Below are 22,589 nucleotides of genomic sequence, written 5' to 3' on the forward strand. Positions count from 1 at the left end.
ATAACTGGCAGATATGGGGAGAGAAACTCGAGAGGGCAGACCAAAAATCCTTCTACGATGACAGCCGGTAGATAATTTGTAGCTTAGCAGTATAGAAGTTGAAAATTTCATTAATGTAGGAGCACTCAAATAAGATATGCTCGACTGCTTCTAGGGAGTTCCCCCAGATAACACAAATTAAGAAGCCTTTCTTTCCAAGGTTGTCCTTCATGTAGAGTTTGTGAAGTAAGCCAAAAATAATTCTTGAAGGAAAGGTAATATTCTAAAGTTTCCATAATATAGATGATCTAAGGCCCGAGAAATTGAGAAATCATAGTAAGATTAATTGCATCAAATTCCAATAGGGTAAGAGAAAGTGAAAAGATAAGCTGAGGTGAAAACAGTTGCTTCAACCTGTGACGAGAAAAGAATCAGAATCCAGTTTTAGATGCTGATATAATCAGTGCAGTTCTGATTGAGATCTTTCAGTTGCAAAGCAATTAGCATCTGTGTTCCTGGTGGTCATCTCACAGCTAAGATGAAATCCTGCTTCTTTTGTGCGCAAAGTCTGAGTTTAACAGACAACAAAAGTTGGGCGTGAACCCAAGACCTGGAACTTCGTAGGAGTCAAGGCAGTTTGCTTGCTTGATAAGAGATCTCAGCCAGAACAAAACTTAATATTATGGGCCTCAACTGGCAAACTTATGATGACATGATTACAAATAATATGAATATGTGTGGTGGCAACTGGTAACTAAAAATCGACATGATATAGCTGACTGCCAACAATAATGGGACCGTGCTCCGAAAGCATTGGGATAACTTTACAAACATTGCTCCGAAAGCTAAAAAATTTTGCTCCTCACAGCTGGGCCTTGTGCCTACAATAATGCCACAGTTCAAAAAAGAAAAAAGAAAAAGAAAAGAGCACAATACCTTTGCGATGATGCAACTGCACAGGATGCATATTACTCACCAGATTAAAAATTAAGTCATATTAGGCCTTGAGACTACTGCACTGTGCGCTTTCTTTTTGATCTTTTGCCTTTCCGTGGTCCAGGATAATCTGGAACTTGTTTGCCACTGCTCGAACTGTAAGCCTCCTCTAGGACATCACCCTGCCATGCGGAGTGAGACGAGTAAGCATTATATATACAATTAGATGTTTTTTTTAAGAACAAAGTAGATCGCTCAGATTGTAACCAAGTGAACTCCACGGTGATGAGGAATGTGGTGCATAATTGTGTGCCAACTTCTATACAAGAAAGCAATACAAGTGGACATCCAATGATCTTTATTTATTTATTGAGGAAAAAGTCTGTAGACTGCACACTCAATGAATTAAAAATGACAATGACATCCCTTCTCAAAGTCGAGGAGTTTAGTCTGGGCCACTTTGCTACTGAAGCTGATTCTGAAATTCTCATCAACATTATGGGCCACAGGACTGTTATTCTGTGGCAGCTAAAACACATTTTTTGGGGACATTTTCACATTTTTTCCTGTTTCTTTGTTGCCTCTGTTTCCCTTTTGTGTTAGAGAAGCTAACCATAGAAGGCATCAAAGCTTTTCTTCAGTGTGGACCGGTTTTGTTCCCACATCTTTACATAGCTTACTGTATACAGATACCCTAAGTGTCACCTTTAATACCTAAAGTATTTTAGCGCCATTTTTGAGGTAATATATTGTCTTTTATTACAAAAAAGAAAATGACAATGATGCACCATTAGCCGACAAGGAAAAAATAATTTTACGTGTAGCCAAATTTAGGCGGGATTGAACTTTACGTATCCTCCGGATATTGTGCTGTTACGAACCAGATCTGGAATGATCAGTTTGTACGATGATCCTGATATTTTAAGAGGTAGTAACCTCAAAAGTCTCGGATCTAATGGCTTTGGAATGAAATCAATAGATCTGAATGGAAAGTTATGATTAAAATAGTGGAGGAATATTAGATAGGACAAAACGGTAAATAACCGACGTTGTGTTGGTCGTCGAAAGGCGACGAACGGCCAAGGACGATGGTCGACAGCTATAAGTAGGGTGGCTGCTGATGGAGAAAGATGGCTAAGATTTGAAAGATCGGGATACTTCTATAGCTATGATCTACTTCTAGAAAGATAAATACAATCTAACGGCTACGGTAAAAGATAAGGACGAAAATATTAACTTAGCTAAACTCAGATTCATTCAGTTGATTACTATCAACACATGTGTACTTCTATTTATAGGAGTAAAAATTTCTAACGGATCGAACCTACATGCGGATTATTCGATTTATTTAAAATTTAAAACAATAAGATAAAATTAAGTAACTAACTTGACTTGACTCGACTTAATCTATGTGGTCGGATCGTAACATGTGTACTAAGAAAATTCTGATTGAGAATAATTTATTATTATTATTATTTTGAAACAAAAGACAAAGTTCGTAAAGAAGTTTTAATGATGATAATATAAAAATTCTGCTCAGAAATTATTTTCAACACCCTAACTTTTTAATTCTAGTTTTCTTATAAGGTTGATCAACAAAGTTTCATACTCTCTCTAGATGTAAAAAAAGAATATATAATGCCAATGGTTAAAACATTACTTAAGCTTAAGGCCTTGTTCACTAGGGGTGTCACAAAAAGTAATAGGTAGCAGTACCTTATCCTTAGATTCATCACTTGAATTATCATCAGCATCAGATGTTGAGACCAAAATCTGCATGTCCTCAGCTGGCAATGCCTTGTTGAGTGTTTTCTTATTTTCTTGACCTTTTAATTGCTTAAACCTGCTTTTGTGTGCTCATCAGTACAAGAGACAAATTACGTGGAAATGAGAAGAGCAGAATATTCTCTGAAGTGGAATAACAACCTTTCACCAGTCCGTTTTGCACGTCCGGCACTAATGATTCCACCTCCATCCTCACTGACAACAGGTTTTGCACCACCTAATTTCCGTAACCATATCTGCTGAGCGGTGCTGAGGAGATTGTTCGTAAACCTACAAAAACCAATTCATGAACTTCTCATACTTCTAAGCATCAAATGATGTAGCTATAGTATAACTGCAGAAAAGCACACCCATCCTCATATACGTACACAGAGAAAAGAAACCCACCCACCCAATTAAGCACCAAGTTCCTGGCTAGATGTAATTCTAGGAAAAGAAAACTGTCATTACCAAAGGTAAACACCAAGTTTCCTACCAATAAATTGACAAGCCTGAAGGCACGGACAAAGAGAAGTAACCAATCATAAAAGGAAGAAACTTGAGTACAAGTAGTGAATTCTTTGCAGATGGATCATCACTCTGCAGTTAAACATGATACAGGTTATATGTTTAACCAATATAAGGGGCAAAAAGCAACAACAGCAAACAAAAATTTGCAAAAAGGTGATTATCTACCTGAGGTGGCTTCATAATTTCCATGGAGACGTACTGAGACACAACAAGAAGAACAGGTAAAACAAGGTATGCAATGGTGTCAGACCAACCTAATGGTGGATGCCCATCCTGCACATGATATGTTAACATCTTTCAGACTGTCACTGAGGATATTGATAATGAAAAAGTTCATTGGATTTAGCATTCTTCAGTTCTTCAACAGGTCTACCATGAAAGAAAAATAAAGATGATAGGCTTTCTGAATTCTTGAAAAAGAACAAAATAGAATTTATGACACGAGTGAGGCAATTTGAAGACGCGTAGGAAAAATAAAACAAATTCATGTAGCCTTAAGGCCTTAAGACGAGTACATCTATGGGCTGGTAGCAAATTGGTCAATATTCTACAATAAAATAGGAGTTGGTTTCTCTACATGAAAGTACTTCATTACCACAAAAGGAATGAGCCAGGAAATGCCGGCACCACTTTGCCTAGCAGCAATCGTGGTTGGGCCTCCCAAAGAGGGAATCCAGAAAAACCCTTCTGTCAGCAACCCCTTCAGTGAAACAATTTGACAAGTCAACATGTACAGTTACTAGGAAAAAACATCCAAGTCATTAAAAAAAAGATCACTGATGAACCTCATTTGCCACATTTGAAAGAGCTTGATAGAGACCAATCCACACAGGTATTGTAGCCAAAGTAGGGAAACATCCTATCAATGAATACAGAAAGTTTAAGGCAAGAAATTAACATCTTAAGAAGATGCACCATAATAAATGCCCATAGAGACAATAATTAAGCAGATAAAAGGATCATAATGTGGTAAAAGAATTGATAAGAGCTGAAAAAGAAGATGGAAAATTCTCTTCTACTGTGTTTTATGCCCTTACTATGCCGGGAGAAGAAATTTCTAAAACAAATATCAACTGATTCATAATCTTTATTCTGCAGTCATATATATTTGAACACCCTGCACTTTGAAAGCCATGGCCCATGAAAGCCATTGGTTCCACAAAATAATTTTAAACCCAAGTAAACATACGAAGATAAAATTTTGTGTTAGAAGAAAGCAAGATTGATGACCATAATAGTTAATCATTAAGACCAACAAAAGAAAGGTAAGATAGAGAACTGTATATGTAAGGTAAATATGTAGGAAGAACCTATCAGCTAAAACATAGGCATGAAAGAAGTTTCTTTTGGAAAATAGTTAAAAACCATCTGACCAGATCTAGCACAATTTCTTAAGCTGGAAAGCACTAGAGAGTGCGAAAACTAGATTCAATTAGCCCAGCACAGTCAAGCAACCATTCTAAGAGGATAAAGCATAAAGAGGGGAGGTTCCACTTAAATGTCCTTTCATTGTTAAATGGAGAGTACTGTAGAAACTCGTTTACCATAGCAGAAAGTGCATAGATCCAAAAGGATTATAATATGAAAAGAAGAGTTTATGAAAAATTACAGAAAATTAAACAACATAAAGAAGGAGATGTAATATGAAAGATACCTGCTAATGGATTTACTCCAGCTTGCTTATATAAACGCGCAGTCTCAAGTTGTATTCTTTCCTACCAAGAGGAGAAAAACCACAGTAAATCATATGAAAAGCTCTCTTTCCGACCAAAAAAAAAAAACAGTTGATAAATTTAGCAAGTTAAAAAAACTGTAGTACAGATTAAATGTATCTGAATTAGATAAGCAGGTCAAAATAAACCCGCACTGCAGCTGAGCAAAATAAACAAGAAAAAGATGCCCTAATTGCAACATCCACTTATTATGACACGAAGGACTTGGTTACATGTGGAATAGAGTTGAAATAGGAATAGTAGTTCTCATTTTTATTACCAAAATGAAGAATTTAGTTTACAAATTCCTATGTTCATAGGACTCGTTTACTTTGAGAATAATGTCAATTCTAGTATTCTTTTTTGTTTCTTTGTTATTTCCAAAATGAGATTTTTATTCCAAGAATAACTAATTTAATATTCACTTATATTTTAGAATAAAGATGTAATAATTACTTTTGATGTGATATAAAGTGAATAAAAAATGAGAAAAATATGTTTTGTTTTTTATAAAATTACCATGAATACCCATTGATTTGATATAAAATAGGTTGATGGGATAAATATCAAGGGTAAATTAGTAATTAATTTAGTGTATGGCATAAGATGTAATTTTAATAAATAGTGTTTATATCTAGAATATGGTTATTATAATATTTAGCTGTTATTCTAGAATAAGAAAAAGTTATTCCTAAAGGCCTTATTTACTTTAGAAATAAGGTTAATTCTAGAATATGTATTCATCTTAGTTATTCCCAAAATGAGATCCTTATTCCATGAATAACTATTATTATGTTCACTTGTATTTTAAAATAAGAGTGCAATAATTATCTTTGATGCGATAAAAAATAAAAGAAAAGATGAGAAAAGGTATTTTATTTTTTATAAAATTACTAGAAATACTCTTTAATTTGATATAAAGTAGGTTGATGGGATATATATATCAAGAGTAAATTAGTAATTGGATTAGTGTATGGTATAAAATATAATTTTGATGAATAGTATTTGTATTCTAGAATGAGGTTATTATGATATTTAGCTGTTATTCTATAATAAAGAGTTATATTTTAGAATAATTAAAAGTTATTCCTAAAGTGAAAGGCAAAGTAAACTTAATATTCTAGAATAAGGGTGTAATAATAAAAATTTGATGTGATACAAAGTGAAGGCAAAAATAGAAAAAATATATTTTGTTTTTAGAAAATTACGAAACATATCCCTTGATTTGATACAAAATAAATTGCTAAGATAGATATCAAGGATAAATTAGTAATTAAGGTAGTGTGTGGTATAAAATAAAATTTTAATAAATAGTATTTATATTATAAAATATGACTATTATGATGTTTAGCTGTTATTCTGGAATAAAAATTGTATCCCATAATAAGGAAAAAGTTATTCCTGATATGAACAAGAGCTAAAGTGGATTAAGTTGATAAATGCCAATAAGATGTTTTGAAATATACTTTTTTTTACAACTTGCCTCCAAGAAAATTGGTGCCAACATGGTAAAATTAAATTTCACATCAAATAGAATGGCATATTAAATTTCTTAAACATTATGCAAATTATAGCCAATACACGCTGTCTTTTTCCCTTATCTAGCTAATCAGTTAACTTAAATTCAGTGCAGAAGATGATAGGCTTAGGAGCTTAGGCTTTCATTAGATCTTAATAGCTTTAACAAGATTAGTAAACATTAATGTTTCCTGTAAGTTAAGAACTCTATTTTGCATGGTATTTTTGAAGTTTGAGATAGGGAATTAGGGTAAACCTGATTGCCTTTGTATCTCTCTTGAATTGCCTTGATCTTTGGCTGCAAATTTTGCATTGCCAAAGTGGACTCTACCTACAGAATCAACAAAAGTCGTCAGAACCAATAGTTGCACAACATAAGCTGCTTCGGAGAGATGTTTTTTTTCTTTCAAAAAGTCAACAAGGAAAATAATGAAGACCATAAACAAAAACTAATTAGAATGATAAACACTTAATAGGATGTGTAATTCTAATGATGACTCCTAACTTTATGAACATCTTCCACAAGCAAGAAATAGTGCAATGTAAACACAAAGATTGAACTTCAGGGCATTGTGGTCGTGGCAACCCGGCTGTGCTCCGGTTAAAGAATGGTAGGCTTTCTAAATTAATTTTGAAAGGCGGCTAAACAGTATAGAAAATACAAGAATACAGTGAGGACAACTTCTCTTTACATGAGAACAAACAGTACAACAAGTTACCTGCTTCTTTGTCAACGGAAGGGTTGCAATCTTTACACCAACTGTGAGAAGAATAATGGCAAAACCATAAGCATACGGCACATGTACAGATGTAAGACCATCCTTTAGGACCTGCAGTCGAAAAAGAAACTTACAACTAATGTGAAAAGATTCTAACTAATCCTCAAGAATTTAAACCCAGAGAGGATGCAAAATCTACTGCCCAAACCTACTCTAAACCCCGAGAAGACAAATATACACAGAAAAACTAATTATGTTATCTAGAAAAAGAAAAATAAATTCTCCTTTTTTTCAGCTAACAATTCAAAAACCTCCAAATTCTTAAATCGCAACGAAATTATTGAAAGAAATACCTTGAGGACAACTTCCATGGCCTCCGATATGAACCCAAACCACCCACCGTTCTTCTGAACCGTCGTAGTAGCATCCGCTCCGGCGGAAGTAGAAGTGTCAGCAGCGACGACGGCGGCATCGGCGAGCGTGTACAGGAGCCCCTCGGCTCTCGAGACAATTCCGTGTAAATCCACGAAAGAATCGAGCGGTTGAAGCGGAGGTATCTCTTGGAAGCTTAGCTTGACCCTGCTGTCCATAGGCCTCCGAGGATTGTAGAGTGGAAATCCAAGGCGGCCATGACGAGGGAGGAGAGGAAGGGGAGCAGATAAGAAGGAGGAGGGGGAGGAGATTAGGGTTTTCGTCATGGATTATGGTTTCCCAGGGCCAGGGGAGGAGGAGAAGAAGGGGAGAAGAGATGAGGGAGAGAGAGAGAGGGAAGAGGATAGGACTATAGGAGTAGAAGTAAGGTGGAGGGTGGTCCTGCAGTTTTCTTATCAGTGCGAAATTCCGATATTCAAAGCGCTCTCTCTCTCTCTCAAAATAAATAAATAAATAAATAAATAAAAACGAATTATGTGTACAACATTACAACCTCCAAATTCTAAATTTACACTTACACTCCTACAAGATACTTTATTTATATGTATATCAATTTGGCTTTCATATTTGAGTTTTTGACCTAACTAGCCAGATATAGATTTCTTTTATATCTTAGACTATCCCTCAAACTTTATTATTAAATAAAGTTTAATTTACTGTAGCTCTAATAAAACTACTGAACTATTAATATTATTTTTCTAGGCCAAAATATTAATTAGTTCAGTATTTTTGTCTAGTCTTAAAATATTAAATTGATCAGTGTTATATATATATGTATAATTTTTTTAAATTTAATTTTTCAGCAGTTAAATTAAAAAAATATCTTATAATAACGCTGAATTAATTAGTATTTTTAAAAATGCCGATCAATTCAGGATGAGCCACGTTGTTGGGTTGGCTTAACTAAGCTTGAGCCAACTTTACTCTAGGCCTAAGCCCAAGCTTCTCACTGGCTTTATCCGTTCATTTATTTTAAATATTGAGAAGTTAATATTAACTTAGTATTTTACTTAGAGCTCTACGGTCGCCCGTGAATCAATAAGGATTAGAATGAAATATTCTTATTTTAATATGGACTATTTCATTTTAGTTCTAAATAATGCTAAATAATTAAGTGTTTTATCCGGCCAAAAAGGAAAACATCGATCAGATCAACGTTATACTCAATAAAATACTAATCTGATTAGTATTTTTATTATAAAAAAATGTTGAATATTTTGATGATTTATTAAAAATATGATACAAATAAAACGCTAAAAAGTTAAACATATTAATAAAAAATAATATATAAAAAAATATACAAAAAAATTTATGACATCATTACTTTGTGCTTGATTATCAATTTTAATCATAAAATATATTGTTATAAAGATATAGAAGATTTCTATAAGTTGAAATGACGTAGTTACTCCTCAAAGCGGACTATACTTAAAATTAAAGAAAAAGACTATAACTCCTCCGAATTTACATTAATTCATTAAAAATGCTTAAATCTTCAAAAAAATTTAAACATAAAAAGCGCTGAAATTAGCTCTAGTATCTCAGACTTATTTTAGTTTTAAGTTTAAAATAAAATTTTGTTTAAGTAAATAAAATATAAAATAGGGCTATTTTGGTCAAAAACTCATCCTTAGAGCATTCGTAGTCGTAGTTCCCGAGGGCTCTACTTGTGAAAGGATGTGGATTGCCGTTGAGCGTATTGGGCTAAAACCCAAAGTCCAATTTCTAGTAGATACATCCCGACTATAGTAGTTGTCAGTTGTCACCATCGTCATCGGCAACGACCGCATACTCAGCACTCTCATCATCTATCTCCATTCCCTACCTGGTGGAGAATAACGCATGGCTTCCCACGCCCTTCATCTCCACGGCTCCATCATTCCCCATTCCCCTGTTCGCCCCCATCCTCCGGGTCTCCGCCGCCGACTCCTTCGATCTTCCTCTGTCGGGTCGTCCAAAGCAGACGAGGCAGATGTCTCCCCGCATCATCATCATCATCATTCCAATTCCAACTCCGGGTGAGCACTCTTCTTGTTTCCTTCTTCCTGTGCCTTGCGAGCTAACCCTCTTCCTTCTTCCCCTCTTGGCTGCAGAAAGCCGCAGACTTTGCTAGTGGAGAGGTACCGAGATGGCATGGCTAAGAGGTCGGTGACTCGTTTCTCATCCATTGTTGTCCAAAATTTTCTGTCTTGTTGGACTTTTGTTTTTCGTTGGCAAAATTTGAACCTTACACTCTAGGATTAAGATTTAGAACTGCGTTTTAAGTTTATCTTTTACGTGAAAAAGAACTCCAATTGTTCTAGACTAGTATGATTACTGGGAAGGGAACTGAGATAGCAGGACTAAGGAGTTGAATTAAGTCTTATATCCAACTTCCTTAAGATACTGTATCAAGAGACGCGAACTTCTTGTTTGGTTGATTTTATATTGTGAAACTTTTTGATTAAGCTTGTGTGCATATGTTCGTGAGGTCAGTGTTGCATTAGAAATGAGCACCGATAAATTCACAAGACGACCCAAAGAAATCCAAAATCCAGTGCTCAAATTGGCATCTGATGGCTCATGAACTAGAACTTCATAAAGGATAATCCAGTGAGCTAGACCATCTAGTTGTCTCTTCCAAAGTGTTAATATGGAGAAACTGAGAAGATAGTCAATCTTCTATACTCCTCGTGAAGCATTTTGAATAAGTCATATTTCCCAATTTCAAGAAGTAGACACTTTGTCTAATTGGACCTGAGATAAATTAGCTATACTATGTCTAATAATGTTGTCCATAGGTGGATATTTCAATTATATGTTCCTTAAATGGTTTAGTAGCTCGAGTGCTAGTAGAGTCTTGTGCTTTATCTAATCTATATAATGTTGTCCATAATAAAATATGTCAGTTATGTGTTAATTCATTTGGATTAGAAGCTTGAATGCTATTTGATTCTTTTGGGGATGTGTCCGGACTGTTGACTGTTCTGCAATTGGATTTGAGCTTAGTTATCGCCACTTACTGAAGGGCAGAACAAGGAGAGGAATAGGTGGCTTAGGCAGGAGCTTGGTTATATATATATATATATACACAGGAAAACAGAAAGAGGGAGAGAGAAAAGAAGATAAGCAGAGGGGCTTCGAGGACTTACCAAACAGGAGTGATTGATAGTAGTGACTAGGTTCCATTTCTAAACATGTCTGTGAACACCTTTAATTGGTGCATATTGTCACACCAAATTTTTAGCAGATGCCAAAATGGTTACTTTGGTGTTTAGAAGTACTGCACCATCATCGTTATACATCAAACCAAATAGGGATCTATGAAGCATGGATAAGGATAGGGGATATGATATGAGAAATTTTGAAAATTAAGGATACTATATGCTTAGGATATGTAACTCATATATATTTATGTCTACACATATATATATTAGTGAACTTTGAAGTGCTAAAAAAACCCATGGACCCGAAGCCCATTCATATCCAACCTAATAAAATTAGGCTTAGGCCCACTTTGGGCTTTGTCCAACCTGACCTGAAAGTTTAGTGGACTGGCTTAGGTCAAGCCTTATCCAAGCTCAACTTGACTCGAGCCTATGACATCCAACCCATTCATTGAGGCCTAGCCTATATGCCCGCAATTTGCTTGACTTATATCTATAATATTTAAATCCCTTAAATCCCATTTAATTCTTTAAATTGTTTATATTCCTTAAAAGTTTTTGTCAAAAATTATTCCTTAAAAGTTAAATTTGTGTTACTATTACTACATTCATTAGGGAGTATTAGCAATGGTCACAAAATATGAATTGTGACTAACTTGGTTTAGATTGGAAACAATTCTAGAAGAAAGAACATTTAGAAAATTTTGAACAATATAAAAACATTCTTTTCGAACATTTAGATTCCAAATTCGAATACTTCTTTTATTTCTTTTTATTTTTTGGAATCAAACATAATAGATGGCCCAGAATTATATACACTTAGCCCATCATCCACTGGACCTAGCCTGTTCGTTCGCTTGCAATTGGCCCGCCCAATTACATGGCCCTGGATTGGACTAGGTCAGAAAACTTGAACCTGACCTGAGATCATAATTGGTCCATAAACACCCCTAGTGAACTTGTGTACTTGCATTTTCTTAATTGAAAGATTATATTATTGCATTTGATAGATATATATGGAGACCTCCAATTTATCTATTTGAAGAACTACCATTCAAAAGATTGGTCTAGCATACTGTAGTGTATTACAAAGTAAGAGATAAGATAAATAAGCTAATACAATTTATAAATCAGAAGAATGACCATTGTAACATGATTTTCTAGTATAGATCATAAAATAAACAAGCAAACTTATTCTTTTCAAAAGTATCTAAGAAGTATCCACAAGATTAATTTTGTTTTTAAAAATCGGATATTTTAAGGAAGTATTCGATATGTATTTGAAAGTATCTGACAAGCAACGTATCCGATATTGATATGTCAAGAGTACGGAAATATTCATTTTTCCTAGACAAGGATCCAATCTCCATATGGAACTAACCAAATTAGGCCTTAGAAACTTTAATAATATTTTATTTAATAAATGATAATCGAAGGGTCATCTGCCCTTCCAAATAAAAGAAACTACCCTGCATAAAGTTCCTAGTTTTGACTGTTATATGAGAATTGAAAGGCAAATAAATAGTGAAAGGTTAAACTTAGTCTTATGGCCCAGCCACTTCTCAAGGTCATGATGGTGCGACCAAAGGAAGGTCTTTTGCTTGTAACTGCAAGCTAGATTGACTTGCATTTTGCACCACATGATATGTGAATCAAGACTGCTTGACCTGAATCTTCCTATTGGTCCGTTGCCATATAAAAGTAAGCAATCTGACTCTCCTTGAATGTTCTAAACTGCTTGATCTTAGATAGGAGACCCAAAGCAAACCATTGCTGCATGGATATATCATAGTTACACTTTTACTTTCCAATATTTACGCCATTTGACGGATACATGTTGTAAATAGTGCTTAGTGGATGAAGGGTGATATATGGGGTGACTCAAGCCCAAAAGAGGCATTCATAATCTAAAAAATTATGTTATTATGTATAATATTCATTAGAAGATTTGAAAGAATTTCAAACAATAGATAATGCCTTAAACAAATGATGTTAGTAACTATTATCTTATGATGTGTCCTATCAAAGAAATCCTACCAACCTACTAGCTAGCGCATATGATTAACAACCTACAATAGTCGAAAGCATTAGTATGATAGTTGATTTTGGCTTAGAATGACACCAGCCATGGGCTTGGACATCATTCAAGGAAGGAAATACACAGAGTCTCGCAGAGAGGGTTTAAAACCACCACGGTAGCCGCCATTGCAAATGACATGATTATTTTTTTAGAACAATGTTCTTGAATCTGGACAACAACCTAAAACTTTTTACCTTAGTATACTAGAAAAATTTCAGGTAAGTAGGATCAGGAAGAAACTAGAAGTTAGCAAATCATGCCTTGTTATTATCATATTGGTATTCAGAGTAAACTACAAATTCCTTATGTTAACTACGAGAGTTATGGCTGAAACTCCCTTTCCCCCCTTTCCTTTCCTTTCCTTCCTTTCCTTTCCTTTCCTTTATCAGTATCTAGTTACCTGAATATGTTGCTATGACGTTTTCAGAAGTCTCTCATTCTTCTTTAGATCCTGATTTACAGATACATTTCTGATAATGACTTTGGACTACAAATGTTCTGGGAGAAAGATGGATCTTTAGTGAATATAGTGCAAGAAGAAAAGCACTCATACTTATCTTTTGCTCCAAGCATTTTCAAGGATTTTGTACTTCCTGCTGGGTATCCAGGTAAATACTGAAATTGTTCTTCGCTTTTACAATGTGTTTATCTCTATCATGATTTGTTGTTACTCATATTGCAGTTTGCAATAACTCAGTATCCAGTAATTAATGATACTAAAATTATGTTTACAACACAATCTCGTACAAACATGAACTTATTTTTGAATTTTAATAATGATAAAATGTAATAAATCCCATATACGGCTGATACATTGGTAGTATACTTTGTCTATAAAATATCTACATTTTTGAGTTTTGCTTTAGGCATTATTTAGTATTTACTTTGACAGACATCTTCTGTTGCTTTGTCAGATTGTAGAAAAAGTTGAAATAGATGCATGCAACCTGCCATCATTTTATTTATTGTAAAGTGTTAAATCTTAATTTTTAAGAAGAGATTGTCATTCTATAATTTTGATAGTTGAAGTAAATTAATCTTAGTAGCCTGTTTCTGATCGTGCTAGTACTAGCACCTAGATTAATATGACCTGACACTAATATACTCTGCTGGATTTCTAATTCATATAATTTTAGATTCTTTAGTCTGTTTTTAGTTTCACTTGGATCACAAAGTTGTGCTTTTACTCTTTACTGCACCCATATAGCTTCTTGTCCAACTCAGAGAGTCTTCCAATATTTTGTCAATCCCTATTTTAAACATGAGATCTAAGTCAGCATTATTTTAATGCCTTAGATTTGCCAAATAGGAAGATTCTAAATTGCAACGATCAATTTATTGCACTATTTGCTTTGCAGGGATATGTTCTTATTGTAGATTGTTTCAATCTATTGATATAATGCCTAAATGCCATTGTAGGTATCTTGTCAATGCATCATTGACTTTGTCAGCTATAGCATTGCAGGAAGCATTTTATGTACAATATTAGTTTATATTCTAATGGTCAAGTAACAATTTCTTCTAATAATGTTAGCAATAAAACCACATGATTTACAAACAGTATAAATACTGATCTATAATTTGAATTCCCCGGTAATATGCTTTTTTTTTTTTGTTGTATCCTGCTGTACTTACTACTTAATCCACCTTGTTCCTATGGACTATGGTCAGAATCATGGGTGTCTGAGCTATTTTATCCATTTTGAATATTCCTTCAGGATCAGTTTCAGATGATTATTTGGACTACATGCTATTGCAGTTCCCAACAAATATAACGGGGTGGATCTGTCACACATTGGTTACATCAAGTCTCCTGAAGGTACTGTATCAGACTATTAATATGATGGCTTATTTACTCCAGAATCTTTTCTATATACATGTTGAAACTCCCAAGCAAAGAAGTTTAACACTTAAAGAGATCTTAGTCATAATTTCTAGAAAATTTGTTAATTCAGTTGTACCCTAGGTTTAAACCACCTGAGAAATTGAGCTTATTCCACTGGCATGTCAATAAAGAAAGTTCAATCCTTTTTGTAATTGGGAACCCGAAAGGAAGATTTTGTTATGGAGAAGTACTCTTAAGTACTCATAAATGTTAAAGAATAAATGTCATTTCAAAATTTAATCATTTAAAGCTATCCATATCACGCCTGAGTCTGCTATATATATATGCTGTTTTTCGTGTCCTAAGGAATTTGAACCTTCATTATCTTTCATTCTTTTGCATATTTTGAAGATTAGATATGAAATGCCAGTTAACTTGGTTGTGGCAAGTTAAGTTGGTTTCTAGTTTCAAATAATTCTTAATGTTGCATAAAATGTAGTAATCATGATCTTTTCGTCATTGACATTTTTCAAAGGCAAGAGAGTCAATTATTTGAATACAGTTGCCACAGGCTGTAGGTATAGGCTCTTCTGCAGCAACTACAGCCGCTGCTTCTGCTGCTGCTATTAGGTAATATTCTTTCTTATCTTCCAAAATAACTTGCTTCATTTAACTATACATTATGTCGGGTTTTTTTTTTGTTTCTATAGAACTTGCTCCTTGCTTACTTTGTTTTCATTTTCTAAGTTCTGAAAGATTTTATCCTAAGATGGTGAATGACAATTATTTTTTCATTCTGTTATTTTAAATCATTATAATTAAATCTGTTCTAGACCCTTCCTTTGATATATGTATATATTATAAGTAACATAAAGTCAAAGTATCTAAGGCTTTAGTGTCAATTGAACAGATAGATTCTTAGTTGAAGAAGAAGAGCAACTATGAGTTAGAACAAACTATTTGCTCTTTCTTGGACACTGTCTGCCATGAAGAAATAGGGGAATGTCACCTACTCTAGGAGCTACAGAGTAAAGAGAGGCATGGAGAAAATGATCTTTTAAAAAAGTAAAATAAATATCAGTAGATGCACATTGACCTGCCCTCTTAGGTAGGAACCTAGCAATGTGATAATGATAAGAAATTCTTTAGACATTTGAATAGTACTGCAAACCGGGTTAGATTAGATCGTATTATAAGAACATTGTACTTGATAGATTGAGCTTATTTATCTTTTAATTGATTTATGTTCATGTAAGCCTTTAAGGCAAGTCTGATTAAGTCATGTAAACTATTAAGACAAGTTTAATTAAGTTATTTAAGCCACTAAAATAAGTTTAATTAAGTCATGTAAGCCTCTAAGACAAGTTACAGTTCGAGCCGAATAAGTTTTTAAGGCTAAGTCCGAGTAGGATTCATTATACCCGACCTCTATATATAGAGGGGCTAGGCTTTTGTGTTTATGAATCCAAGTATCCAAGCATTGAGAATTAATTAAATTTAGTTATAATTCTTATTATCGTATTTATCGTAGTCGTTAGATCATTTTTATTTTCATAGGAGTAAATCGTAACCGTAAAACCTTCCAAATACTCAAACTCTAGCTACCACCTTTCTTCAGCAACCACTATACGGCCATCCACCACCACCTTTGGCCGTCTGTCACCCTCCAACTACTGCTGCAACGTTAGATATTTACCGTTCTGACCTTACTCCACTATTTTAATTATAACTTTTCATCCAAATGTCCGATTGACGTAAAATCTGAACCATTAGAACCCTAACTCATGAGGCTACCGCCACCTAAATTTTTATAATTTTCTAACATCTAGATCGGTCTTAAAAAAAAAAGTACTGATATTATCGCATGAAAACTGAATGTGATGCTGTGGATGGCAACTGAATGTGATACTGTGGATGGCAACTGAATGTTAGTAACCTCAGTCCACAGGGTGCTAATAGCAGTTAACTCCAATCATACGATACCAAGTAATTTTACTCCAGATTTATCTGATCAAAATAAAATGAGGAGCAAAGAGGGAAAAAGAAAACTTCAATGTGGTAATCTTCCTCTTGTTCTTCTGGTTATAGTTTCTAGAGAATTTCTATTTACTATGTGCTCATTAAATCTCTTACATATTTGAAATCTTGGTGTAGTTATTATCACTTAATGATACAAGTCCAATTCATAGAGCAACTCCTTTATGTTTAGTTATGACATAGTCTGAAATGAGAGCAGTGTAATGTAAAGTAGTGGCTTAGGTTCTGTTGTGTGCTAGATGCCTGGTAACTCAGGACCAACATGCAAGATACCTCACACCGAGAGAAGATCTAGTCTATCCTTACAAACTGATAAAACGTATTTCAATTCTTAACAAATATCATTATATAAAAATGGTGCAAAGATTTTTGTACTTTTGTTGGACTAGTTAGTGTAGGACAGATTTTGGTCGGAGATAGCTATATACTAATAAAACTTTGATACTGCATATAGATTGCAATTACATTTCAAGCAACAAATTCTACAAAGTTACTGAGATTCAAATTATTTTACAGATGGGTGTCAAAGGATGGTCTTGGAGCTATTGGGCGTCTATTTATTGGTAAGGTGAGTAGATAGAAAGAAACATATTTATGCTTGTTCCAACTGAAAGTTAAATTCTTGTCTATGTTAGGTGGGCGTTTTGGGAATCTTTTTGATGATGACCCAAAGCAATGGCGGATGTATGCTGATTTCATTGGCAGTGCTGGAAGGTTTTTGACCAATTTGATCCAACATTAGATATATAATTATAAATGCAGTGGTATAAGTATGCTTCCTGAATATCTATGCAGCATTTTTGAGCTTACTACTCAACTATATCCAGCTTATTTCCTCCCATTAGCATCTGTGGGAAATCTTGCCAAGGTATATGAAAACATGTAACATTTTCTGACAGAACTCTTGTTTTCTTTCCATCTTTCTATTGTCCGTTCGTTAATGCTGCCTTTTCCACATATTATACATTAGTTATATGGTTTCATAATGAGATAAGATACAATCCTGTTTCCTTCTAACAGAATTATGAGATAAGGATGTAAAGAAAGTCTTTATGTTTCTTATTTGCCACATTATACACTAGATATATGGTTCAAAGGTTTAAGTGGAAAAGAAATAAGATACAATCCCATTTCTGCCTTCCTTGTGGTCTGCATGTGATACTTGAGGGTGTTCCTATCTGGTGGATTTGGTTTTTGAATCAAGCATAACACATCCATGAGAAGTGAACCTTCGTCCTGGGAAAAGGTTACTGCAAAACTGCAGCTTGGCATGTTTCCATCTCGTCAATTTTTGTTTCTTAAATAATGTATCATCATTTAATAATGCTTTACACTGCAATTTGCAGCAGCTCTTTGAAATTGCTGACTTCTAATATCTAAGCAGGCTGTAGCAAGAGGCCTGAAAGACCCCTCCTTCCGTGTGATCCAAAATCATTTTGCCATCTCTGCTAATCTTGGGGAGGTTGCTGCAAAGGTACAAATTAACATCTGCATGGTCATATTACTACTTCTGCAATACAGCATAATGGACTCAAGCAAGATTTATTGCCCCATTAAATTCGGTTGAAAGGAGGTAGAAGAATATATGAACATTCCTTCTTTTGCATTTTTCTGATACAAATAAATCAGAGTAGCTATTATATAGTTGAAATAGATCACAAAGGGGCCTCATGCAAGGTTTTTTCTTGTTTTTTGAAGTAAGGGTGTTCTTCAACTTTAAAGGCTCTCTAAAGAGGCCTATGCTTAGCTGTTGAATTTCCATAATGAAGGCTAGCTGGGTGTATTTGAGCCTGTGCGAGACTCTTTATTAATGTAAATTGTTCCTCGATAATCTATTCAAATAATCATTTACGTAGGAAATAAGAACTAGGTTTTCCACCAGAGAAGTGTCACAGTTGCACACTTGCTCATTTCGCGGTACAAGAGTACAAAACTTCTTGGATATACTTGTGCAGCAAAAGATGCCGTAGAACTGAAAGGGGTCTGGACTTGTGCTAAAAGTTCTGAAAAAAGGGTTTTAATTCATGGATTACCGTGTCAGACAACAAGGTCGGCACACTGACTAAGCACGAACACGTGCCAACAATATGAACTGTGCCAAGCCAAGGTCAACACTCCCCATGCCAAGCCAAGGTCGGCATGCTCCGTGCCACTAGCACCACAATTCTTGCTTTAACTACAAAATTCTAGTGAAAAACAAAATGCAATTGAGATGGAGACCTTCAACACTAATCGCAGAAAATATGAAATCAAGATTTGGCTATATTAACCTTTAGAGGAAAGTGTGTTTAGATTGCTAGAGGAAAGTTATTCTTCTATTTCCTGTTGTACATTTATGCATCCGAGTATGCAAAATTTTGGTGTATTATAATATTATGTAGCTTTATCTGGCAAGTATATTGACATTGATATTTCAGGAAGAAGTGTGGGAAGTAGTAGCTCAGCTCATAGGCCTTACATTTGGTGTGATTGTATTGGTATTGACTTAATTAAGGTGTTCTTCGATGTTGGAAATTTTTTTCTCTTGGTTGATATAGTTCGTAATATTTGAAATTATAATCCAGGACACTCCTGGAGTTCAATCTTCATATTCAACACTGGCTTTTACATGGACAAGCATCCGTCTTCTGCACCTTTGGCTACGTTACCAGTCTCTATCAGTTCTCAAGTTTCGCACAGTAAGGTGGTTTATTCAGATATTTTCTTCTTGACCTTAGCTTGATTGTTGAAATCTGCTGCAGATTGGAGGCAATAATCAATTGTTATAATGCATGGTAGCATCTGATGTCTGTTAATGAACTGCTTGCTTTCAACACTTAGTTGCACACTAAGTGTGAAAGTAAAAATTAAGTAGCCCTCATAAGTCTGAGTTTTCAGTTTTACTATCTTTTCCAAGTAAATATAGTCCTTCCAAATCTCACCTTTTCTTCTTCGAAACAAAGAACTTACATAGAAAGGAATTTCAGTTAAATTGTCTTGTCTGTTAATTAAAAAGTGTTCTATCCATTTGCCATTTCCTAATGGTTGATGCCCTTAATTCTGTGTTTATAGTGAAATTTCTAGGGAATTTGCATGCTTCATTGTTCATGTGATGCCCATTATAATTGATAACGATGACATCATTGTTTGTGTTTGTCTTTGACCTTTTCTTCTTGGCAGATAAACCTCAAGCGAGCTCGGATTCTTGTGAACTCACATGTTTTATACGACACTGTTCCTGGTGATTTTCCACTGCCTTGATGCTTATGGATCCAATTCTTGTATTTACTGAGAAATATTTGTTGATCTTTTTTTATAGGATATGCCAATTGCAATAAGGAAGAAGACATTTTATCCTGGCAAAGATTCTTGCAACCACAAGTTTCTTTTGCTGTATCCATGGAGACAATGATTGGTACCAGGGGCTCTGGTCAAATGGTATCTCTTTTCTAGTATATATATATATGTGGGGCTTTTTACATAATTGCCACTGATTTTCTTTTTTCTTTTTTGACTCTTTTATAATTGCCATCATGCTTAGTTTTTTAACAGAATATTCCCAATTGATGGTTGCTAAGTTAACAAATACACATAAATGAGTAAAATACCCTAATTTCTTAAAGTTGTCTAAAACATTTATGACTGATTTTTATTCTTATGTAAAAAAGATTTCTTTTCTTATAACAATGATTCGGTTACATTAGATAGCTTTTGAACTATTTGAAAATAATTTAACAAGGGTAAAATGGTCATTTTCTAATCTATGTTCAGTTTTAACTATGATTAGTTAGATTTATGTAATGGCTTGACATTTTCGAAAGGCCGGCAATTATGACATTTTGACAAATGTAGTAGCAGTTATTATTGGAATGACATTTTCACTGTTGTGGAATTATCTGTAACAGGTAAAGGATCTTATAAAGTTATATACCAAGGAAAAGTACATCCTTTTTGTGAATCAACATGGATCAAATGGGCTATCATTCTTTGTGACATTCAAGGTTGATTGCTGTTCATGGTTGGTTTAGTTGAGGTCAATTGTTTGTAAGGACCAATTACTTTCTTCTATCTGACCAAATTAAGCTTCTTCTTTTTTTAAAATTTAGGAGGGGGCTAGTAGCTTGTCAGTCCTGAGAAGCCTATGGCAGGTGTATTGGCTTAATGAGAATAGAGAAAGAGAATCAGAATGCGTCTTCTCTTGGCTTGAGGAGAGCCTGCTGAAACTGGAAAGTGGATTTATAGACTTTCTTGAACAATTTGAAAGAGCTGGATGGAAAAAGGACCAAATTAAACTCAAGGTGCCCAAGGAACTTCTTTTTGAGGAAGTAGTTTACTGTGAACTTGCCAAGGAGGTGTAAATTCTGATGGATTAAGAACAAGATGGTAATTCCGGAACCCTCAACATATTGGTTTCAAGATGGATTAAGAACAAGCTTTGGATGTTTCTTCTTGATTTGAGTCAATTGTATCTACTGGATTCAACAAAACTGGTAGTTCTTCTCGTAAGGGCTCCAGCAGACTATCCTCATTTTGTTCCAAGCTCAGATAGCACAAAAGGTTGAAATATCAGAGGCATAATAGATGAGTTAGCGATAACAAGAATTCTGATCAATTACTTGTAATTGTAGTATATATTGATTTTGGAGAATGGTGATTTAATTCGGAAATCGTAACATTACAGCTCTAGCTGTCAGGTTGAACAAAATTTGCAGGTTCAACTCGACAATTGGTATTTTTAAATTCTGTATTTATCAAATACTTTGTTTTGCTCACGGCATAAGTCCGACTAGTTCAATCTGTAAAATGTCACCCATGACTTTGTTCTATTATTTGTAATCTTAGTATATCAATGAGAGTCAAGCAAATGATTCTTGGTTTCTCTGACGAATATCAAAAGTTATTAGGCTCAGGTGATGAAAACAAAAGTCTTCCAAGACTTTCTTTCTGTGCTCTGAAATGTCCATCTACTTGTTGCTTGTGGGTTTTGTGCAAGGAATTCAAGTACAGTTTGTGATCAAACATGTAATATTGCGCTTGCCTCTTACTGGATATTGAATATCATGGTAGTAGAAATTTAATGGAAGGTAAAAACTCAGACTTGATTGTCTCGAAACATCATTTTGTCACAAGAAACATTATGGAGGACTTAGCTTATAACAATTTTTAGTGACAAAAGATTGAAAATTGAATATGTTTTAACCATGTAGCTAGCAGGTCAAAAGCATGATGCCAGGTTAGATTTATAGACTTTCTTGTACCTCAACGAAATTCCACGCCTGCATGTGGATTTACTACTGAAATTTTCATTACTCATTAATGACTATTACTTAGAGAACCTATGAAGCACAAATCAAAGAGATGTACAGCTAATACAATCACTAAGCATGGGCTCGTCCCTAACCCACATTGGGAAGCAGGATTCGTTTCTCCAAGAGATACAATGGACTATTGAGCAACTGGAAAGGAAAATGATCGTGTGGGACCGCCTAGGTAACCTTTTTACTTGTCACAACCCCTGTTTCGGTGTTACTACTCAGAAGAATTTGTGCCAAAAAGTTTTGAGTTTTTTTATCAAAATAAATCTCTTTAACTAAAATGCTAATTTTATCGACAGTTAAGCATTTTTATTAGGGCTATAATATAATAAGTCCCTTTTGGTATTTAAGTTTAGGGCTGATGTATTTTGATAAATAAATTTAAAAATAGATCTAGTTTCAAAAACACCTCTCCCCTCCTTGTAGATTCTCCTACTATAATACAATTATAGGGTTTTAAACCCTTTTCTCTATTAAAAAAAAAAATAGAAGAGAAACTACGCGGGCTTCCACATGACTGCTAACTAGTATTAATGGTTACCTTGCTAAGATAAATTCTCTACTTGACATCAGGAAAAGAACACATTTGAAGACCATACCTTTAATAAGCAACTAT

The 22,589-nt window shown here is 34.5% G+C and overlaps 2 protein-coding genes across 5 annotated transcripts; one reads left to right on the plus strand and one right to left on the minus strand.

Annotated features, from left to right (window-relative positions):
• Window positions 1–637: 637 nt before the first annotated feature.
• Window positions 638–7,974, minus strand: LOC140776259 (inner membrane protein PPF-1, chloroplastic). 2 transcript variants are annotated; one of them, XM_073119902.1, is made up of 12 exons: window positions 7,513–7,971; window positions 7,160–7,270; window positions 6,697–6,771; window positions 4,865–4,925; window positions 3,996–4,069; window positions 3,806–3,910; window positions 3,376–3,483; window positions 3,176–3,279; window positions 2,842–2,970; window positions 2,632–2,758; window positions 956–1,097; window positions 638–860 (listed from the first exon to the last, which is right to left on the minus strand). In XM_073119902.1, exons 1-11 carry the CDS (start codon window positions 7,855–7,857, stop codon window positions 990–992), a joined length of 1,347 nt encoding a protein of 448 aa, XP_072976003.1. In that variant the 5' UTR covers window positions 7,858–7,971; the 3' UTR covers window positions 638–860; window positions 956–989. The 2 variants fall into 2 exon arrangements, with proteins under 2 accessions (XP_072976003.1, XP_072976004.1); XM_073119903.1 differs by lacking the exons at window positions 638–860; window positions 956–1,097; window positions 2,632–2,758; window positions 2,842–2,970 and having other exon boundaries at window positions 3,172–3,279; window positions 7,513–7,974.
• A 1,374-nt stretch (window positions 7,975–9,348) lies between these two features.
• On the plus strand, window positions 9,349–21,546 carry LOC140775676 (protein root UVB sensitive 5). 3 transcript variants are annotated; one of them, XM_073119078.1, is made up of 15 exons: window positions 9,349–9,609; window positions 9,685–9,735; window positions 13,280–13,425; window positions 14,536–14,636; window positions 15,214–15,272; window positions 17,196–17,242; window positions 17,315–17,393; window positions 17,475–17,547; window positions 18,064–18,153; window positions 19,097–19,156; window positions 19,244–19,357; window positions 19,839–19,899; window positions 19,978–20,096; window positions 20,564–20,676; window positions 20,765–20,933. In XM_073119078.1, exons 1-15 carry the CDS (start codon window positions 9,434–9,436, stop codon window positions 20,790–20,792), a joined length of 1,317 nt encoding a protein of 438 aa, XP_072975179.1. In that variant the 5' UTR covers window positions 9,349–9,433; the 3' UTR covers window positions 20,793–20,933. The 3 variants fall into 3 exon arrangements, with proteins under 3 accessions (XP_072975179.1, XP_072975177.1, XP_072975178.1); XM_073119076.1 differs by having other exon boundaries at window positions 9,352–9,609; window positions 20,564–20,659; window positions 20,765–21,545; XM_073119077.1 differs by lacking the exon at window positions 19,097–19,156 and having other exon boundaries at window positions 9,352–9,609; window positions 20,564–20,659; window positions 20,765–21,546.
• Window positions 21,547–22,589: the final 1,043 nt, after the last annotated feature.

The sequence above is a fragment of the Typha angustifolia genome, chromosome 14 (genome assembly GCF_048772165.1).
Source record: "Typha angustifolia cultivar Huaian chromosome 14, ASM4877216v1, whole genome shotgun sequence".
NCBI classification, from domain to species: domain Eukaryota; kingdom Viridiplantae; phylum Streptophyta; class Magnoliopsida; order Poales; family Typhaceae; genus Typha; species Typha angustifolia.

Bases quoted from the DNA above. Each gene is read 5' to 3' on its own strand.
- LOC140776259 (XM_073119902.1), bottom strand. From the start codon at position 7,857: ATGACGAAAACCCTAATCTCCTCCCCCTCCTCCTTCTTATCTGCTCCC. The intron at 2,971-3,175 runs GTAGGAAACTTG...TGGTTTTTGTAG, and splicing joins TCAGGCTTGTCAATTTATTG to GTTTACGAACAATCTCCTCA. The intron at 1,098-2,631 runs GTACTGCTACCT...TCCGCATGGCAG, and splicing joins GTGATGAATCTAAGGATAAG to GGTGATGTCCTAGAGGAGGC.
- LOC140775676 (XM_073119076.1), top strand. From the start codon at position 9,434: ATGGCTTCCCACGCCCTTCATCTCCACGGCTCCATCATTCCCCATTCC. The intron at 13,426-14,535 runs GTAAATACTGAA...ATATTCCTTCAG, and splicing joins ACTTCCTGCTGGGTATCCAG to GATCAGTTTCAGATGATTAT. The intron at 17,394-17,474 runs GTTTTTGACCAA...ATATCTATGCAG, and splicing joins TTCATTGGCAGTGCTGGAAG to CATTTTTGAGCTTACTACTC.